This window comes from Apis cerana, linkage group LG3 (genome assembly GCF_029169275.1).
Source record: "Apis cerana isolate GH-2021 linkage group LG3, AcerK_1.0, whole genome shotgun sequence".
In the NCBI taxonomy this organism is placed as follows: Eukaryota; Metazoa; Arthropoda; class Insecta; order Hymenoptera; family Apidae; genus Apis; species Apis cerana.
This window is the reverse complement of record NC_083854.1, coordinates 1,872,937-1,890,756: the sequence shown is the minus strand read 5'-3', so window position 1 is coordinate 1,890,756 and position 17,820 is coordinate 1,872,937. Positions and strand designations below refer to the sequence as shown.

At 31.7% G+C, this 17,820-nt stretch overlaps 1 protein-coding gene and 1 long non-coding RNA gene across 14 annotated transcripts in view; both read right to left on the bottom strand.

Moving 5' to 3' along the window:
* Positions 1 to 293: 293 nt before the first annotated feature.
* LOC107992511 (uncharacterized) lies at positions 294 to 7,352 on the bottom strand. The gene is made up of 2 exons (XR_001764915.3): positions 816 to 7,352; positions 294 to 718 (listed from the first exon to the last, which is right to left on the bottom strand). It is a non-coding gene; the product is annotated as an uncharacterized LOC107992511 (long non-coding RNA).
* Positions 7,353 to 11,108: 3,756 nt separating this feature from the next.
* LOC107997013 (stress-activated protein kinase JNK) overlaps positions 11,109 to 17,820 on the bottom strand; it is a 141,160-nt gene continuing 134,448 nt past the window's right edge. For 6 of the 13 annotated variants that reach the window (XM_062073346.1, XM_062073344.1, XM_062073343.1 and 3 more), the window contains 8 exons: positions 16,139 to 16,714; positions 14,505 to 14,634; positions 14,245 to 14,442; positions 14,029 to 14,163; positions 12,988 to 13,117; positions 12,746 to 12,904; positions 12,008 to 12,132; positions 11,109 to 11,768 (listed from right to left, as the gene is read on the bottom strand). In XM_062073346.1, coding sequence (XP_061929330.1) covers positions 11,616 to 11,768; positions 12,008 to 12,132; positions 12,746 to 12,904; positions 12,988 to 13,117; positions 14,029 to 14,163; positions 14,245 to 14,442; positions 14,505 to 14,634; positions 16,139 to 16,278 — 1,170 coding nt within the window. In that variant the 5' untranslated portion in view covers positions 16,279 to 16,714 and the 3' untranslated portion in view covers positions 11,109 to 11,615. Of the gene's footprint in view, positions 12,133 to 12,745; positions 12,905 to 12,987; positions 13,118 to 14,028; positions 14,164 to 14,244; positions 14,443 to 14,504; positions 14,635 to 15,407; positions 15,557 to 16,138; positions 16,715 to 17,820 lie in introns of those variants that run through there. The other 7 variants (XM_062073341.1, XM_062073349.1, XM_062073347.1 and 4 more) reach the window with 5 other exon arrangements.

Sequence of the window (17,820 nt, the reverse complement as noted above, 5' to 3'; positions counted from 1 at the left end):
TTTGTCAAAAATTAAATTTTGATCTTTGAAAACTCAGATTTGCAACTGCTAACATTATTCATTTGTTTAACTTGCAAAAAATTAAACTTATTTAAAAATTCATTTTTTCCTTCTCTTATAAGCCAATATAATCACGACATCCTCAGAGACTATTTACAAATTATCTTTCATCTACGTTTCGATTATTTTATTCGAAAATTTTATTAAACACGAAACATTCGAAGTTATCATATCCCCGATCAAAATTTATCGGCGAAAATATGAGTGAATATATAAAAAAAAACTCGTGCATATAAAAAGTGTGTATTCTTTATTATTTATACTCCACTGCACATACACGAAGTTAGTGTTATACAGGCCTATAGGTACAGACGGGTAAAGAAAGATCTTGGTTTCCTCAGCTTTTTTTTTTATTCATTTTTTTTTTCTCCCTTTCTTTTTTTCTTTTAAACCAACAGCATCGCTTGAGCATTGGTTCGGTTCTGCCAATAAATAACGACAGGATGATCGTGTGATTTACGTCTAGAAACGTGGCATTCGAAATTCGAAGGGGGGAGGGGAGGAAGTCCCGAGTGACGATCCCCTTTCTCTCGACGATTCGATAAACGTGTTAAATAAAAAGTGACCAATCATAGGAAAAAAAAAAAAAAAAAACAAAACAAAGATCGCCAAGATTGCCTCCAATTGCTCGCGGGAATAAAAAAAGGGGGAATCCATCCTTGATGCATGAAAAAAAAAAAAAGAAACAAATATATATCGGCAAAAAAGAGTCGCCTCTCGGTCGTCGATCGGTCCGCAACAAAGTTATTGCATACCTGATGCGATTCGTCTCCCAGGACGCGTACGAGCGCGATTCTCTTCCATTCTCTCTTTCTCTTTCCTTTTTTTTCTCGATCCTTTACCAATCTCTTCTCTTCTCTAAAAAAAAAATCGCCCCTCGTACACTCTCCCTTGAACGTTCGCGAACTGTCCGGATAAAATTGCGTTAGGAACCCCTTGTTGCTCGTCAATCTACACCTACTTACAATTAAAGATCCGTGCACGCACGGATTTAAAACGTTGCTGCTCGACGGATATCTGTTCCTCCCCTGCGATACTCGGCTGACGAGCACGCGAACGATACACTTGACGATCTTCCTCTGGGAGGAATTGATTATTTTTTCTTAACATGCCCACACACTCACTCTTTCTCTCTCTCTCTCTTTCTCTCTCTTTCTCTCTCCCTTTTGCTCTCCCTTTTGCTCTCTCGTTCTCTCTCATCCGCGTTTAACTGATGATCGTAATTATAATCATTGTCGTCATCGTCGCAGCGATCATCGTAAGAAACCGTAATGACGAGATATATATATATATGTATAATGATAATGTTAATAATCATAGCAATAATAGAAAATCACCTCGCTCGTCTTCGCAATAACGATCCTTCGTATGAAATTGTATTTATAATATGTATATTACGGTACCGTCGGTATCATACCGTTACATCGTACATCATAATATAATTACATTACAGTTATATATCTGTTGTTGGTAATTCGCAATCGAATCGATCGATTCGCCATCGTTCGCAGAAAAAAAAAAGAAAGGACGATACACAACACTCAAACTCATGCTCGCTGTTTTCCCATATTATTCAATATGATTGCAACTGAACCGTTACGCGTTATTTTTGTTTGCCGTTCAACTATATGTACAGAAGAAGTATGTATACTCGACAATATCTGCTTTTTATATTTATAATAATTTATGCGCGATTACAATGGCACGAACTTATTTTTTCCCCCCTTTTTTTTCGTTCACCGCTCCGTTGACTTCTCTCTTCTCTTTCTTCTTCTTCCATTGTGCGTTTCAATTTCGATATTCGCTATTTTTCTTTCCACCGTTGAATCAATGCTGCTTCTTCGAATTGACGCTACGCGATATCGATTCGCCATATGGATTCCGAACGCGTTTCCTTTCTTCTCTCTCTTTTTATTATTCCTTTCCCTTTATCTTTTTATTGTTCCGAAAACTCGACTTTCGTATGCGCTTTCGCCTCGCGGACGAGAAAGATCGATTTGGAAAAAGTCGCGAACGAAACGCAGCATGGAATAGGTTTGAGGAGAACGAACAGCTCGAGGAAGCGATTTCTTTCTTTATATCCTCTTCTTTTTCCTTCTTTCTTTTCTCCTTCTTGCTCGACGAAAAACAAAAGGATCTTTTCTACCTAGACACTAGGTATATACACATAGTTCATGTTCGTTTCGAGGCGTGCCTGGCATGTCTAATACTACCATATCTAATACGAAGGAACGGGCTCGATAACTTCACCTAAAATTCTATGTCCTAACTTTAATCTACGTGTCTACTATGCTTCGTGTGTTTTCGCCGCATCTCCCTTTATCTTTGCCCATTATTTACTCCCTCTCTCTCTTTCGCTCTTTCTCTCTCGTTTCTCGCTATAGTCTTCCTCTTCCTCTTCGTGCTTCATTATATATATGCCCACTTACGTCCTTTTTACGTCCGTGTTTGTATATATGTATATATGGTGTGTATGTGTGTCGTGTATTTCGTATATGATGTTTTTCTCGATATTTTTCCAATGTAATAATTAGCGCATTTTCCACGCGATGCTTTTCGTTCGTATTCTCTTTCGCAGTTAGTCTCTCACACTCTCTTCAACTCGCTTTCTCTCTCTCTCTCATTTCTATATATCATATGACAGTGCTTTTTTCTCATTGCATCCAATTTATTTCGCACTAAAGACTATATATATAAACTAACACGTCGCTATATGCAAACTAACTCACCGCTAATATATTTAGCAACATGGACATTGTTTATTTTTCTTATTTTTTTTTTATTTCCTGTTATTCTTTCCCTAGATCCGCCCGTGGATTAAATCGTTCCAAAATACAATTTATCACTTTCTCTATATGCCTCTCCTTTATCGTATTTAACAAAAAGGATATTATTCACTCGTAATCATCGACAATTATTTTCCTTATCGTTTTCCAGATCATTATATCTCTCTCATTCTTCGTCTAACATTTTACTTCTCTCTCTCTTTCTCTCTTTCTCGCTTTTACTCAAATACAGACGCGCCAATTTCAATTCTTTCGATAAGCACTTGCGTTGCCTATCTACGATCTATAGATGGTAGGTTCACGACTCGAAACTCGGAAGGTTCGTTGCCAGATGTCTTAAAGATCGAGCGATCACGATTGCCGAAGGACTCGAGTTTCCCTCGAAACGCGCAATACACGGTCTCATCCGCGGAACCGGAAGTCCCACGGACGGAACTTCGTAGAGTCTCAAAGGCACGTCACTTTGTAGGTACCCAGTTTATTTTTATGCATCGTTTTCCTCTCGCGACAGGCAATGGACACGATTATTGTTTATTAAATTATCACTATAATTATTATTAATTATTATTAATAGCAACATTATTATTAATTATTATTATCATTATTATTATATTCATTTTATTTTTATTATTACTCTTTTTATCAGTATTACTATTTTTTTTTTACCGTTAGTAATAATAGAGTAATTATTAGTAATCGTTATCGTTACCATTATTCATAGTATTAGCATTAGAATTAATACTAAGGTAAACGTTCATTATCGTCTAATCGTTATCATTATCATATTATTATTATTATTATTATTATTATTGTTATTGTTATCATTATTATTGTGATTATTACGATTTCCCTTTGTCGGTTGGTTGCTTTTTTTTCTTTTTCGTTTTTTTTATTTTGTTCGACATTTTACATGTTTTCGTCGTCTCTAATTACCGATATTGCGCGTTCTAAGGTCGCTCCAAGTTTTTCTTGTCGGATGTGCAAAGATCGTATACGAGGGTATCATCAATGACGTCGTTTCCCGTATATATAATATAATTATCCCCTCCGTGAGAAATGGTTTTTTCGATTGCATCTACTATCCTATTAAAAATTGTTTTAACGGGTATTTTCTTTCGTCTAGCGCTTGTCTTTTATTATATCCTCGACCTATGCGATGGCTGCGTCAACAATGATCCACATCGAACCTATCTAATTAACGTTATCGCCGATCACTGTGTCAACCGGATCAGAAATGACCCAACCATCCGCAAGAATTAATACATCTACTGCTATTGCTATCGTATTATTATTATAAATGATTAGAGCGCTTTATCGTTATTGATTATCCTATGGATTACATATAATTCGTCCCAGCTAAGGACGAAATAAAAAAAACGCATTTTCGACACATTTGATAGTACATCGTATCTATTCAGATACATTACTAAGATTGGATCATTTGAAATCTCGAAACTATTCGAAAAAATTTCGAGTTTTCAAAAATTTTTTGTTTTCGTGAATCGAAAATTTCGAAACCTAAATAATTTGTATTCAATAACTTATGAATATATACATAACCATATAAATTTATTTTTACTTAATCAATAATAATTTAATTAAATTTATATTTTGGATTTCAGATTCATTTTATTGAAAATTTAATTTTTTTGCAAACATAGTATAATTATTGATTAATTAAGTTTCAAGTTTTTTAAGTTTTAAAAAGTTTCAAAAATCAAAATATATTCTCGATGAAATAGATATGATTTATAAAAAAAAAAAAATGTTTCAAGAGTTTGAGTTTCGAAAATTTCGAAAGACCTCACGAACTTTCGGATTTGAATCTAAAAATTCTGTCTCAACCTATCTGTAATATCTACTCCTATGAGAAACTTCTAAATGACGGGAATCGCACGATCTTGTTATATCTCGAAGCGTTCCCTCGAGACCTGGCAATCTCGTTCTCGTTTTTTCTCTCGCCGTATATTTTATTATACATTCATTTTCTGGCTTACATCACAAGTTTAATTTCCGCTCGGTGTTTTTCTTAACGAGCATATACACTCAAAAATCTTTAAAAATTCCAATCGCGACAGAAATCGCGAAAATAGGAAAGGAAATGTACGCCGCGTAACATTAATCCCTGAGGATTTTCGGGGTCCGTCGTTTTTATTTTTTCTTTTCTCTCTTTCGGTTTTCTTTCCGATTATTGACTTCGCGTTTTTTTCTTCGCGTCACATCTCTATATTTTGTCGAATGGAATTTGGTTCAATGAGAGAGGAAGGAAAAAAGCTGGCAAAAAGCGATTTCGATGTGTCCCGAAAGATATTGTGCTTTTGGCTCGTAGAGCTGGACGAAATTACAAGGAATCACCGTTCACCGACTCCTTTCGGTACTGTTCGCATTGTGCAAATATAACAGGCTTATACACACACGTAGAAAAATGTTACATTGGTGGAAGAGTGATGCTTGGATTTTGTGAATATAATAAATATAAATCAATTTGGTATAATAATATTGATTCATATTAATTAAAATTATTGTAATCTACTAGTAAATTTTTTTTAATAATTTTTATTACTAACTTTAAATAATTTGTCAAATTATTTGTAAGATTTATTTTCCACTTTGAAATTTTATTTGAAATTGAAATAATTAATAAAATAAATTATTTAAGATATTTTTATTTTATATCATTATTTAAATAAAAAAAATAATTATCAAAAATAATCATAAATAGAAGTTATAATATTACATAATTGTATAAATAAAAATTGAAAATATAATTATATTAATAAATTATAAAATATTGCTAAATAATTATATCATTTATATTATTTATTATAAATATATTATTAAATACTACTTAAATAATTATTTCAAATATGTTCAGATCAGATATGAATATTCATTCATTCATGAATATTTATTTCAAAAGTATAGAAAACATTTTAATATAAATATAGAATATATAGAATAATATATAGAAAACATAATAATAATTGTATTTATATTTTTTTTAATCCATATAATATCAATAATTGAAAACAGAAATATTTTATATTCAATTTAAGAATTATAAAACTTGCTAAAATAAATAATTTTATATTCTTTGTTTTTACTAATTAATAGAAATATGCTTTTACTCAATCTTAATGATGAATTATGTTTAAATATGTTTAGATAAACTTCTAATTATCTATCTTCATTATTTTTATTCATTTCATTATAGTTTTTTTTTTAATTATAATAATTTATATGAAAAATTCAGAAGTCAATCAAAATAAATCATATTTTTTGAAAATAACTTATATAGTTCCAGAATTTCTTCATTATTTAACTTTTAAATCAACAAATCAAGTAGTTTAATAATAGTTTAATTAATTGAAAGTTTAAATAATAACTAAAAATTTTTTAACTATATAAGTCATTTTCAGAATATGTAACACACTGATTTTTAAACTTTCTATACATAATATAATTGAGATATATAAGTTCTAATAGTGAATTATGAGATATAATAGTTCTAAAAATATTTCAAAGTTTTAACATTCTATTTTTTCTCAAACAATTATCAATTCATCATTGTAAAATGAAATGATAAATACATATATATGTATGTCTAAATTTGATATCTAATATTTTTTTATTACTAATATACAATATTTCATAGAATATGCTTATATGCATCTATATAATCAGATATTTTTGCCAACCAATTATACATTATAAGTAAATAATTCTAACATTAACATATTGTTGATTTCTAATTTTACACAAGATTTAAACAAGATTAATAATTATAATATTTCATGAATATAAATTTACCTTTATAAAAGTTTATCAAAATCATCCATTTGAAATAATTTTATCAATTAGAATTAAAAACTGGCATAACCTTTCCACCAACACAATAATATATCTTATATTTTTTTCTCGTTTTCTATTATTTAAACAGTGTTTATGAAAAATTATTAAACATTAGTGAAACGCTTCGGGCAATACAGACCGAAAATCGAAAATTTCTCGAGAATACTATATATACACTTCCCTCGAATAAGAGAAAAATCATCCATATGTGCCTGTTTTGCACAAACAACATTATACGTTCCCAATGCTGTTACATTAGCGACATAATCACGCGAGGAAGGTAAAAAATGGAACTAAAATACGAATTTGTAAAGATTTTTGGCGTACTTACATATCCCACTTATACGATACACACAAATCTTTCATCTACCCGTGACCATTTAACGCTTCGTATCCGAATTACAGTTGTGTGATACAATTACGCGATTGGCATCACCGTTACTTTTTATTATAATTAATGTTACAAAAGCTTGATTATTTGGATCGGACTGTAGCGATATATTCACATGACTATCGTCGTGAAAAATAAAAAGTTCAACGTTTACATTACAATTATTCCATTGTCTTCTCGATCATCAATAACTTGATTCGCAATAAAAGATAATAAATTAATTTTTATAATAATAACAATAAAAATAATAATAGAACAACATAATAATAAAAATAATAATAAACAAATAATAATAATAATAGTACTAATAGTAGTAGTAATAGTAGTAGTAGTAGTAGTAGTAGTAGTAGTAGTAGTAGTAGTAGTTGTAGCAGTAGTAGTAGTAGTAGTAGTAGTAGTAGTAGTAGTAGTAGTAATAGTAGTAGTAGTAGTAGTAGTAGTAGTAGTAGTAGTAGTAGTAGTAGTAGTAGTAGTAGTAGTAGTAGTAATAGTAGTAGAAGTAGTAGTAGTAATAGTAGTATTAATAATCACTAATATAATCGTAGTCCTTATTTCTGGCATCGTCGTCATTATCGTCATTGTCACTGTCATGGTCCTAATCATTGTCAAAAATAAAAATATTTCAGTCCCGTATTTCGATTACGGGTACATATATTGCCACAAAATGTATCACTTTGGAATAATGCGCATTTCGCTTATTCGAGCTTAAACTCTAAAATTAGTACGTTCATTGTGTAACAGACAACACTCATGGTTTCTTTTCTAAAGCATAACCGGAAATATGTAATGTCGCTGGAGCCTTTTTTGTTGAGAAACAAATGCAGCGGTCGCCTCCTGTCAGCACATTTGCGATATGATGTCAACATCATTGTCATGCTGTTTCTCCAACGATAAGTAAAAGACGAGAGAACGCCAAACACGAACGATATAGAACATCATTCGTGGTTATTCTTCTTGCACGCGTACGGACAATTATCATCAAAACTCTATCTTTGCCAATTATTGCCGTTTTTTCATCGAAAGTAAAATTACGGAATAATGCTTCTCGTGTATACAATACAATACAATAAAATACAATACAATTCAATACAATACAATACAATACAATACAATACAATACAATACAATACAATACAATACAATACAATACAATACAATACAGTACAGTACAGTATAGTACAGTACAGTACAGTACAATATAGTATAGTATAGTACAGTACAGTACAGTACATTACAGTACAGTACAATTCAATTCAATACAATACTGTACAATACAGTACAATACAGTACAATACAGTACAATAAAATACAATACAATCAAATACAATAAAATACAATACAATGTATAATATAATATAATATAATATAATATAATGTAATATAATGTAATATGATATAATGTAATATAATATGATATAATATAATGTAATATAATATAATACAATATAATATAATATAATGTAATGTAATATAATGTAATGTAATGTAATATAATGTAATGTAATATAATGTAATATAATATAATGAAATATAATATAATATATGATATAATACAATATAATACAATACAATATAATACAATACAATATAATATATAATATATAATATATAATATATAATATATAATAATAATAATAATAATTATAATATAATATAATATAATATAATATAATATAATATATAATATAATATAATATAATATAATATATAATATAATATAATATATAATATAATATAATATAATATAATATAATATAATATAATATAATATAATATAATATAATATAATATAATATAATATAATATAATATAATATAATATAATATAATGTAATATAATGTAATATAATGTAATATAATGTAATGTAATGTAATGTAATGTAATGTAATGTAATGTAATATAATATAATGTAATATAATGTAATGTAATGTAATGTAATGAAATATAATAGAATGTAATGTAATGTAATGTAATATAATAGAATGTAATACAATATAATGTAGTATAATGTAATATAATGTAATACAATATAATGTAATACAATATAATGTAATATAATATAATATAATGTAATACAATATAATGTAATATAATGTAATACAATATAATATAATGTAATATAATGTAATACAATTTAATGTAATATAATATAATATAATGTAATACAATATAATGTAATACAATATAATATAATGTAATATAATATAATATATAGAAAGATTTATATATTATATATCATATATGTATATTCTAGTTACGGCGTCGGCATTAATCGTCATGCAATAGCATAACAATATCGCACGATTGCACAAGGAAAACGAGTTTTTACCTAAGGAACTAATTAGTTAAATACAATCGACAAGTATAACCGCGAATAACGTCATCGTGATATTCGAAAGTCAATCGCCGCGACATTGCACTTTCAGTTTTCTAAAAATTCGACTGTGGCATCGTGTTTGATAATCATTTCTCTTACGACTTATCTCTTAAATATATCGGTGGATATCCTGCGCTTTCTTTTCGCATTCCTTCTCGGATTTTCCATCTTACAAAATATTGGCATTATAAAATATCGGCTGGCGTACGAGCGCGCGAAAACGATGAGAGAAAAGCACGCATTTCGAATCGCATTATAAAAATACACAATGTTTTTGTTCAACGATTAAACGCGTAAATCACGGCAAATTGAAATTCGGACTTGGAAAAGGGAATGCTCGAGCTCTTGTATTTAATGACACCCTGTACTCTTTGGACGCTTTTGGAATTACGTAGAAAATTGCGTTCGTTATGATCGACGATATCTTACTTACCGACAATTCCCCACCAATCGATCCTATCGTTTTTCGAACATGTACTTACTTCAAGCAGTACAGCAGTACACTTCTCACGTGTTCCACTCGCAATTTATGTCGCGCGTCGTGTATCGTCATCAATCATCTCGCCATAATACGCGACAACAAAGAAGTTATTCTCGAGGAAAGGTAATGCGTCCCGATTCATTTTCGTTTTTTATCGTGTGTTCGTATTAGAACAAACGCAACGAATCGATGAATCGATCGTGTATGCATGGAGAAAAGAGTGACTCGTTCAACATGGTGGCAGTAATAAAGAGACGACACGATCGCGAACCGAGATAAGTTTTTTTCGGCAGTTTATTGGCAATTGCTTGTTTCAACCGGTTTTCTATGTTCGTTCAATCTATATGTCAATATCAATAAGTATCTATATACTTTTTTACTTATGATAGAATATCAAATATTCTTCTTTGAAAAATTTTTAAATTGAGCTAGATTATCGTTGCTCGATACATTGTTATTTATATTTAAAATTTAAAATTTAAAATTTTATTATTAAAAATTATTGAAATTAAAAGATGTCAAAAATTGTTGACATTGACATAAGGATTAATAGAGTGATTAGGATTAAGATCGAATGATATTTGATCGAAGGAAAGGGAATAAAGAAAAATAAGCATAGTAGAGAAAGTATAGAATAAAAAAAGCAAACGAAAAGAAGGCGAAGGTGTGAAGAATCGGCGTTCGGTTCGGCTCGTGGTATAATCGAGATGAGACGCGAACGAAGACGGCGAATTATTTATGGTCGGTTTAAAAAAACAAACTGCTCCTTTGGAATCGATTGACAAACGTGTTGTTGCAAGTTTCTTTATTAAACTCACGCTAACAGAGAATATTCGTTGGGAACAGATACGTCTGAAACGTAGAGCGAGAAGACTGAGCAGAAACAGAATGACGAACATATTGCGCGTTGCCGTTTGTCGAATAAACGCGTTCAGATTGGCAGACCTCCGAATCGTGTCGATGCTTTGGTTGCAGATATTGATTTTTATCTTGAATTCGTTTTCGCAAACGCGCGCTCGTTATGCCTCTCAAGTAACAGCTCTCTCTCTCTCTCTTTCTCTCTCTCCCTTCTCTCCCTCCCTCTCTTTCCTCTTTTTTTACCCCGTATCCTTTCTCTCTCGTCGATTATCTTTTTTCTTTTATTTTATCTCTGTCATTACGTTTTTCCTTTTTTATTTCGTACACTATCGTTCGCTCACTTTGGATCTCTCTCTCATTCTCATTCTCTCTCTCTCATTCTCATTCTCTCGCTCTCTTTCTCTCTCTCACACCACACACACATTTCTTTCTTGTTTCTCTTCACTTCCAATTTTATTCATTTCGTCTCGCCTGTTTTGTTCCTGGCCTCATCGAACGAAAACGGCGCTTCGTTTAACGTACATCATTCCCATGGACGTAAACGATTTCTAATCGTTATTTCCCATCTTTATATTTTCACGAAATATATATATACTACATATATGTGTATGTATATATGTATATATATACGTACATACATAGATATACACACGCTTATATTGAAATATGGTTTGTGTGTGTTCTGTATGCATGCCTGTGTGTATACGGGAGGGATACGTGTTGCGTGTGTGTATATATATGTACGTATAACAGATCGGACAGTCTAGATGCGTCGTTGACGCAAAAAGGTAGCAAGTAGTTCTTGCGTGTCTACCGGGATTCGCCGCTCTCGGACGTTTGAGCTACTGTCGTGGGATTATGGCTCGTCTCGTATTCCATCACTTCCTGGTAAATCAGCTCTTTCCACTGGTCCACCGTATGCTCCCTCTCATCGACACTATGATCGTACGGACCTGGTGCAGGCTGTAACAAACGCGATACTACCTAACAATCATCGTCTTCTTCTTTCCCATCCTTTACCAAGGAATGACTACATATTCGATGGAACGCGACTCAAATCGGTCGATACTCTTCTTCTCTCTCCCACCACCATCTCTTCATTCCACTCCCGAAACGTTGATGGATAAAATGGAAGATGGAGAGGGAGATATGAGTGAAGCGAGCATGGTTAACGGGATTAACGACGAATCGGTGACACTTACGGCATTGACTTCGCCCTCGTCGTACCACACGTTTATATAATTATGTAGTAAAGCATCATCGACAGAGATGCGTCGTTCGGGGTCGATTACGAGCATGCGCGACAATAGATCCCTGGCTTGACTAGCTGGAACACAAAAGGAAATGCAAAAAACGCATGGAAGAGAAGCAGCGTAGTAAAAAGGTAGCGATTCCAATGCTGGATCTATATATTTCGAATAAAATATATATATTTAGATTGATCGTTAAAATAGCTTAAAATAGTTTTATTAAAGTAAAATATCAATCTCCGTAATTAATTGAACGATACATCTATTAAATGAAATAATCATGAAATAATTAAAAATTATATAATTTTTAAATATAAATTTAAATATGAATTTATTAAAAGAAGATTTACATGTTATAAATTATTATGTACTATATAAAATAAAATCAATTTAATTTTTTAGATGTTTTTAGATATTTTTAGATGTTGTTGGAGAGATTTGAATTTTATTAATCAATGAAAGTAATATAAAAGGGTATAAAAAATTTCATTGAATATTTATATATACTTTTCACGAAAAAACTACATAATTTAACATATTTCATACGTTGAAAAAATTTTGTATAGCAACTTATATTTCAAATTAATAAGATCTAACTATCGAAGAAATAGTTTTATGCAAATATTTTTTTATCTCTTATTACATATTTAATCTAATAATCTAAGATAACTTTTTCTCTGCAAGGCTTACCTTTCAACCTGTTGTGTTCCGACGAATCCGATGGAAACAGAACGTCCGGGAATAACCTGTCGAACGGATATCCCGGATACCGTGGCCTGTTCTCCACGTAATTCCTGACCGTAGGCTGGAGCCGCTGCATGAATTCCTGCGCCGGCGTTCCTAGTTGCTCTGCAACAACGTCCAGCCGCGCGTGTTAAAGCACGCACGTTCCTGGGTGTAGTACATGGAGGGAAGCGATCACGGCGACCTACCGATTATCTTGTTCCATTGGTCGATGTGATCCGTTCCGGGAAAGAGGACACCACCCCGAATCATTTCGCCCATTATGCACCCGACCGACCAAATGTCCACGTTCTCCTTGTATCCCATCCCGAGGATCACCTGCGAGCCGACATATCGTCCGAATCATGGTACGTAAGGAGTAAATGAATAATTAACGCGTGACTCTCTATTAAAAAATGTGCGAATTTTCGAGATTCTAGGCTCGGGACAAGTCGGGAAAATTCGGATGAAATCGGGCGAAAACTTCTATTAGTCAGAATATTCGGGTCAACTCGGTAAAAATCGGACGAGATCGGTTTAAGAACTTGAGATCCAAGTTTTTCACTATTCTGCTCGAGAAGTATACTTGACACGAAAAAGTGGCAATTTCTTGTGTTATGATGAATTTCGTTGCGAAATAAAATTACCTTTTGCTATTTAAATTAAAATTTTACTCAGAATATTCGGGTCAGCTCGGTAAAAATCGGACGAGATCGGTTTAAGAACTTGGGATCTAACTTTTTCACTGTTGTATTCGAGGAGTATACTTGACACGAAAAAGTGGCTATTTCTTTCGTTATGATGAATATTTCGTTATACGAAAAAAAAAATATCTTTTGCTATTTAAATTAAAATTTTACTGAAAGCTAAGAGATATTTAATTTATTTTAATTTAATTTTACAGTAAATGCATTTACTTTCTGTTTGACAAATATACTATTTTTTAATTTTAATTGCGCACACAGATATTCATTTCTAAAATAAAATTATATAGTTAACGAATTAAGACGAAATGAAAAAAAAATATATATATATACAATTAAATTTCACATTCGATTATTTTTGTCCATTTATGTTTATATATCCTAATCGAATCATATATCCTAATCAAACCATATAAAATTATCGAGATTTCGCCCGATCCTGTCAAAACATAACCGATTTGTCTCGAAATTCAAATTCCAGAAATTTACGTCATTGGATATTCTTATCCATTATCCTACATTTAATTTATTTTTCCTTATTCTCACCTCTGGCGCCCTATAATATCGTGTCACAACGTATGGCGTCATCATGAAAGTGGTACCGGCAGTTCTGGCCAGGCCAAAATCGAGAATCTTCAATGTACAGTCGGCCTTTACCACTATATTGCTCGGCTTTAAATCCTAACTCGCCAGTAATGAACAAGAAGCACCGAGTTAATAACACATACGATTTAACGTTGCCGGAAATACGAAATCACTCACCCTGTGAATGATACCGGCCGAGTGTAAGTGTTTGATGCCGCATAGCATTTGATAAAGCAGATAAGACATACGTTCGTGATCCAGATCCATCTGGATTACCTGGCATAGATTCGCGTCCATAAGTTCCATCACCAAGTAAACGTCTTGAAATTCGTCCAAGGACCGTTGTGGCGTGAACGCGTTCAACAAACCGATTATCTGCCGGCAAAAAATAATCTTCGAATCGCAAGATTTATTGCGACGGAGGAAAAAGAACTTACGTTTTTGTGATTGACCAGCTTCATCAGCTTGAATTCCCTGTAGGCCCTCTTCGCGTGCGTAACGTTTTGAAAAGGTCTCGAGAGTTTCTTGATCGCGACATTCTGCGCTGTCACCGTATCGTACGCCGCGCTGAAATTAAACACGTCTAAGTAAATATACGTGTATTTATTATTGGTCATAATCTCGATTGTTTTTTACTGTTACGAAGCGAATTATAATTCTGCGCTTTGATTACGTAAATACAGTAAAATTGGAAGGATTGATATCTGTCAAAATGAGTTTACTTTTTGTCCATTATTGTGAAAGATAATTGCAATACAATCGTCAAAGATTCAATGTTTAGATATTCCAAAGGTATCTTTAAAATAAGATATTTCAAGATTGTATTTTGTGAAATACGATAAGTTGAGGTTATATTTTTGAGGATAATAATTTTCAATCTCAATTCGAAACATCAGTGCTAAATTCAAATTTCATTTTGCTTAAATCGTGTTAAAATTTAAATTTCAAATTGGAATCATACTGGCACGATATTATAAAATATCCGAGAATTAAAATCTAATTTAATTTTAACTAAATATTGCAATCTGATGTGAGAAAGAGAATATACAATATATAAATACGATTTTGCATATCGTTGACATAGATCTTTAATTAATTAATTTGACGCTTTTATTCTTCAATTACATAAAAAACCAAAATGTGAAACTTTATAAATATATAACTTTTGAATCAATTAATTTCGACAATTCTACATCTACGTCAAAATCTTATAAAAGGATTGACGTAGAAGAATCTACAAAGAAACGTTCAAAACAAATTTTAATACTTCAAAATAAATTCATTTCATTCTAAAGTTTATAATACGAAAATATTTTTAAAATCTCAAATATTTAACTTACTTTCAATGTATACTTTATTACCAACAGAGAATATTCAATTATTATTTATGAAGCCTTCAAGTACTTTCTGCTCAATAGCAATAAAATATCTTATCTTTCTCAGGATTAAGTAGTGAATGCTACAGAGACGTCATAATGCATATTTGGATCTGTAATAATGGATATTGAAATTAATTACCGATAATTAAACGCGTGTAAGAGTAATATCTAGTGACCCAAATTGGAATGGGCAGCAGGACTTTCACTTCACTTAGACAGGATTTTAACATCTTGACAAGACAAGACTTGTAATTGGTATACTTGTTGATCTAAGAAATGTTAATAAAAAGACGTGGACACGGACAGATATCAGTTAGATGCCAATTAGATTTATCTAATAATCTCTAAATAAAAACGAATATTATCGAACTAAATAAATAAAGATTTTAGCTTATTAGGACAACTTAAATTTTGAACTTTTGTAACTCTATAATTATAATTAAAAATCAAGAAAGTAAAAGTATATTGTTATTAAAAAATTATCAACAAATAATTAATTTGCTAAACATAAAGTTCCATATTCCAAATTATCAATGATTACATCGGTTCATTAAAATATTAGAATTGCCTGACTTTTCACCAATGTCTAACCTCTACTAATCTTGGCCGTAACGAAGTAAAATCGGCCAAAAAAGAAATCGAACTAACCCCAACAACCGATACTCCCGACTCACCGATACTTAGATACTCACCAAACGATTCCCTGTGCACCGGAACCGATCGGCTTCAAATTCTGATACCGCTTGAGAATGGTGAATCTGGTGTCCCCGACTTCGACCGTGTAAAACATGGCGGATAGCCGGGTTGTCATATCAGGCCCCAGGTAAGGCATGCGCCTCGGTGCTCGTCTCTCCTGCTGCACCTGTACCTGCACCTCCCCTCCGCTCGAGCACTCCTGGTGCACTCGATGAGGACTTACGCTCTTAGCCACTTTGGATCGTAGTGGGAGCGTACCTGGCCGAAAGGAAACGTGGCCTCTTGCCCCTGTTTTCTGCTCGGTCCAAGAGGCACGTGCACCGGGACCGGTGTCGAGACCGGCGCCGGCACCACGCCGCTTCTTCTCTGCTCCTCGCTTCCGGACGACGCCGCCGCCGCCCCGCCGCTTTGCTCGCTTCTTATGCGCGCTGGATTCGTCTGCGACAGAGACCCCAGAACACCGATTAGCCGAGATAACCGCTAATCGTGGGATGTCAAAGGGGAAACGTGACGCTCTCTCCCCTCGAGGTGTCTACAGTGATCCCCCATGATCGATGGCTCGTTTAGACGGGCTAGAAAACACGGGACGATAAAGAAACGGTTGGAGAGAAGTTGAATCGTGGCAGATTTATTCTGGTTATTTGCGAAAATTGATGTTTGGATTTGTGTTGGTTTTGTCTGGTTGGGGATAAGTAGGGGATAAGGGAAGGAGAAGTGGCCGACGTCACTCGCCAAGATAGTTCAAACAGTAGTATAGGTCGATTATAACTGCTACCGTATGGTAACTAGCGATTCTAATTGTCGAAAGTGATAATTTTTATTATTTTTTTTATACGGTTGATTTTTGTTAAGATTCCTAAATTTATTCTTAAATTAGATTAGATATTTATTTGAAAATTTTTATTATAAATTTGTGTGGTAGAGAGAGAGGATGAAGATAATTTTGAATTTTGGAATATGGTAGTTTAAAGGATATTAGAATTACAATAAAAATTTTTATATATGATATATATATTTATTATATATATCTCGTATATTTATCTAATATTATTGAATTAAGATTTTTTTGCTTTATGACAAACAATAATAAAGTTATTAGTTAATAAAATTATATAATAATTAAAAATCAAAGAAAATAACAGTACAGTCAGAGAGCAAGTGAGTCGTAATACAATTTAAATTTTAAAAAAGTCAAAATATTTATTAAATTAAATTACAGTAATAAGTGAAAATAAAAAGAAAATATTACGTTATAATTAAGATAAAAATAATTAATAATTACAGAATTTCTAATACATTAAGATTTATTTTATATCACAATTACTTTACAAACTAATTAAAATTCTCCAATTTTATCAAATCAATTTATCTAATATAAGTGAATAGTTTAAATTATTCCGAAATATATATATTATCTAACGAATAAAAATTGTAAAATTAAAAAATTTGTTTGCAATTCAAGCAAGATTGGATATATTGAAAACAAAAATAATAAAAAAAAACCAATTATTTCAAAATAAAAAATAAAAAATCTCAAGAAAAAATTTCTACATATAAATTCTTAAAATAAATTATTTTCAAATCATTTATTTATCAAATTTTTAATTACTTCAAATATACATAAGAAAAAATAGAAAATAAAAATAAAGGTTTTCTAAAATTTAATATTTTATCTGAA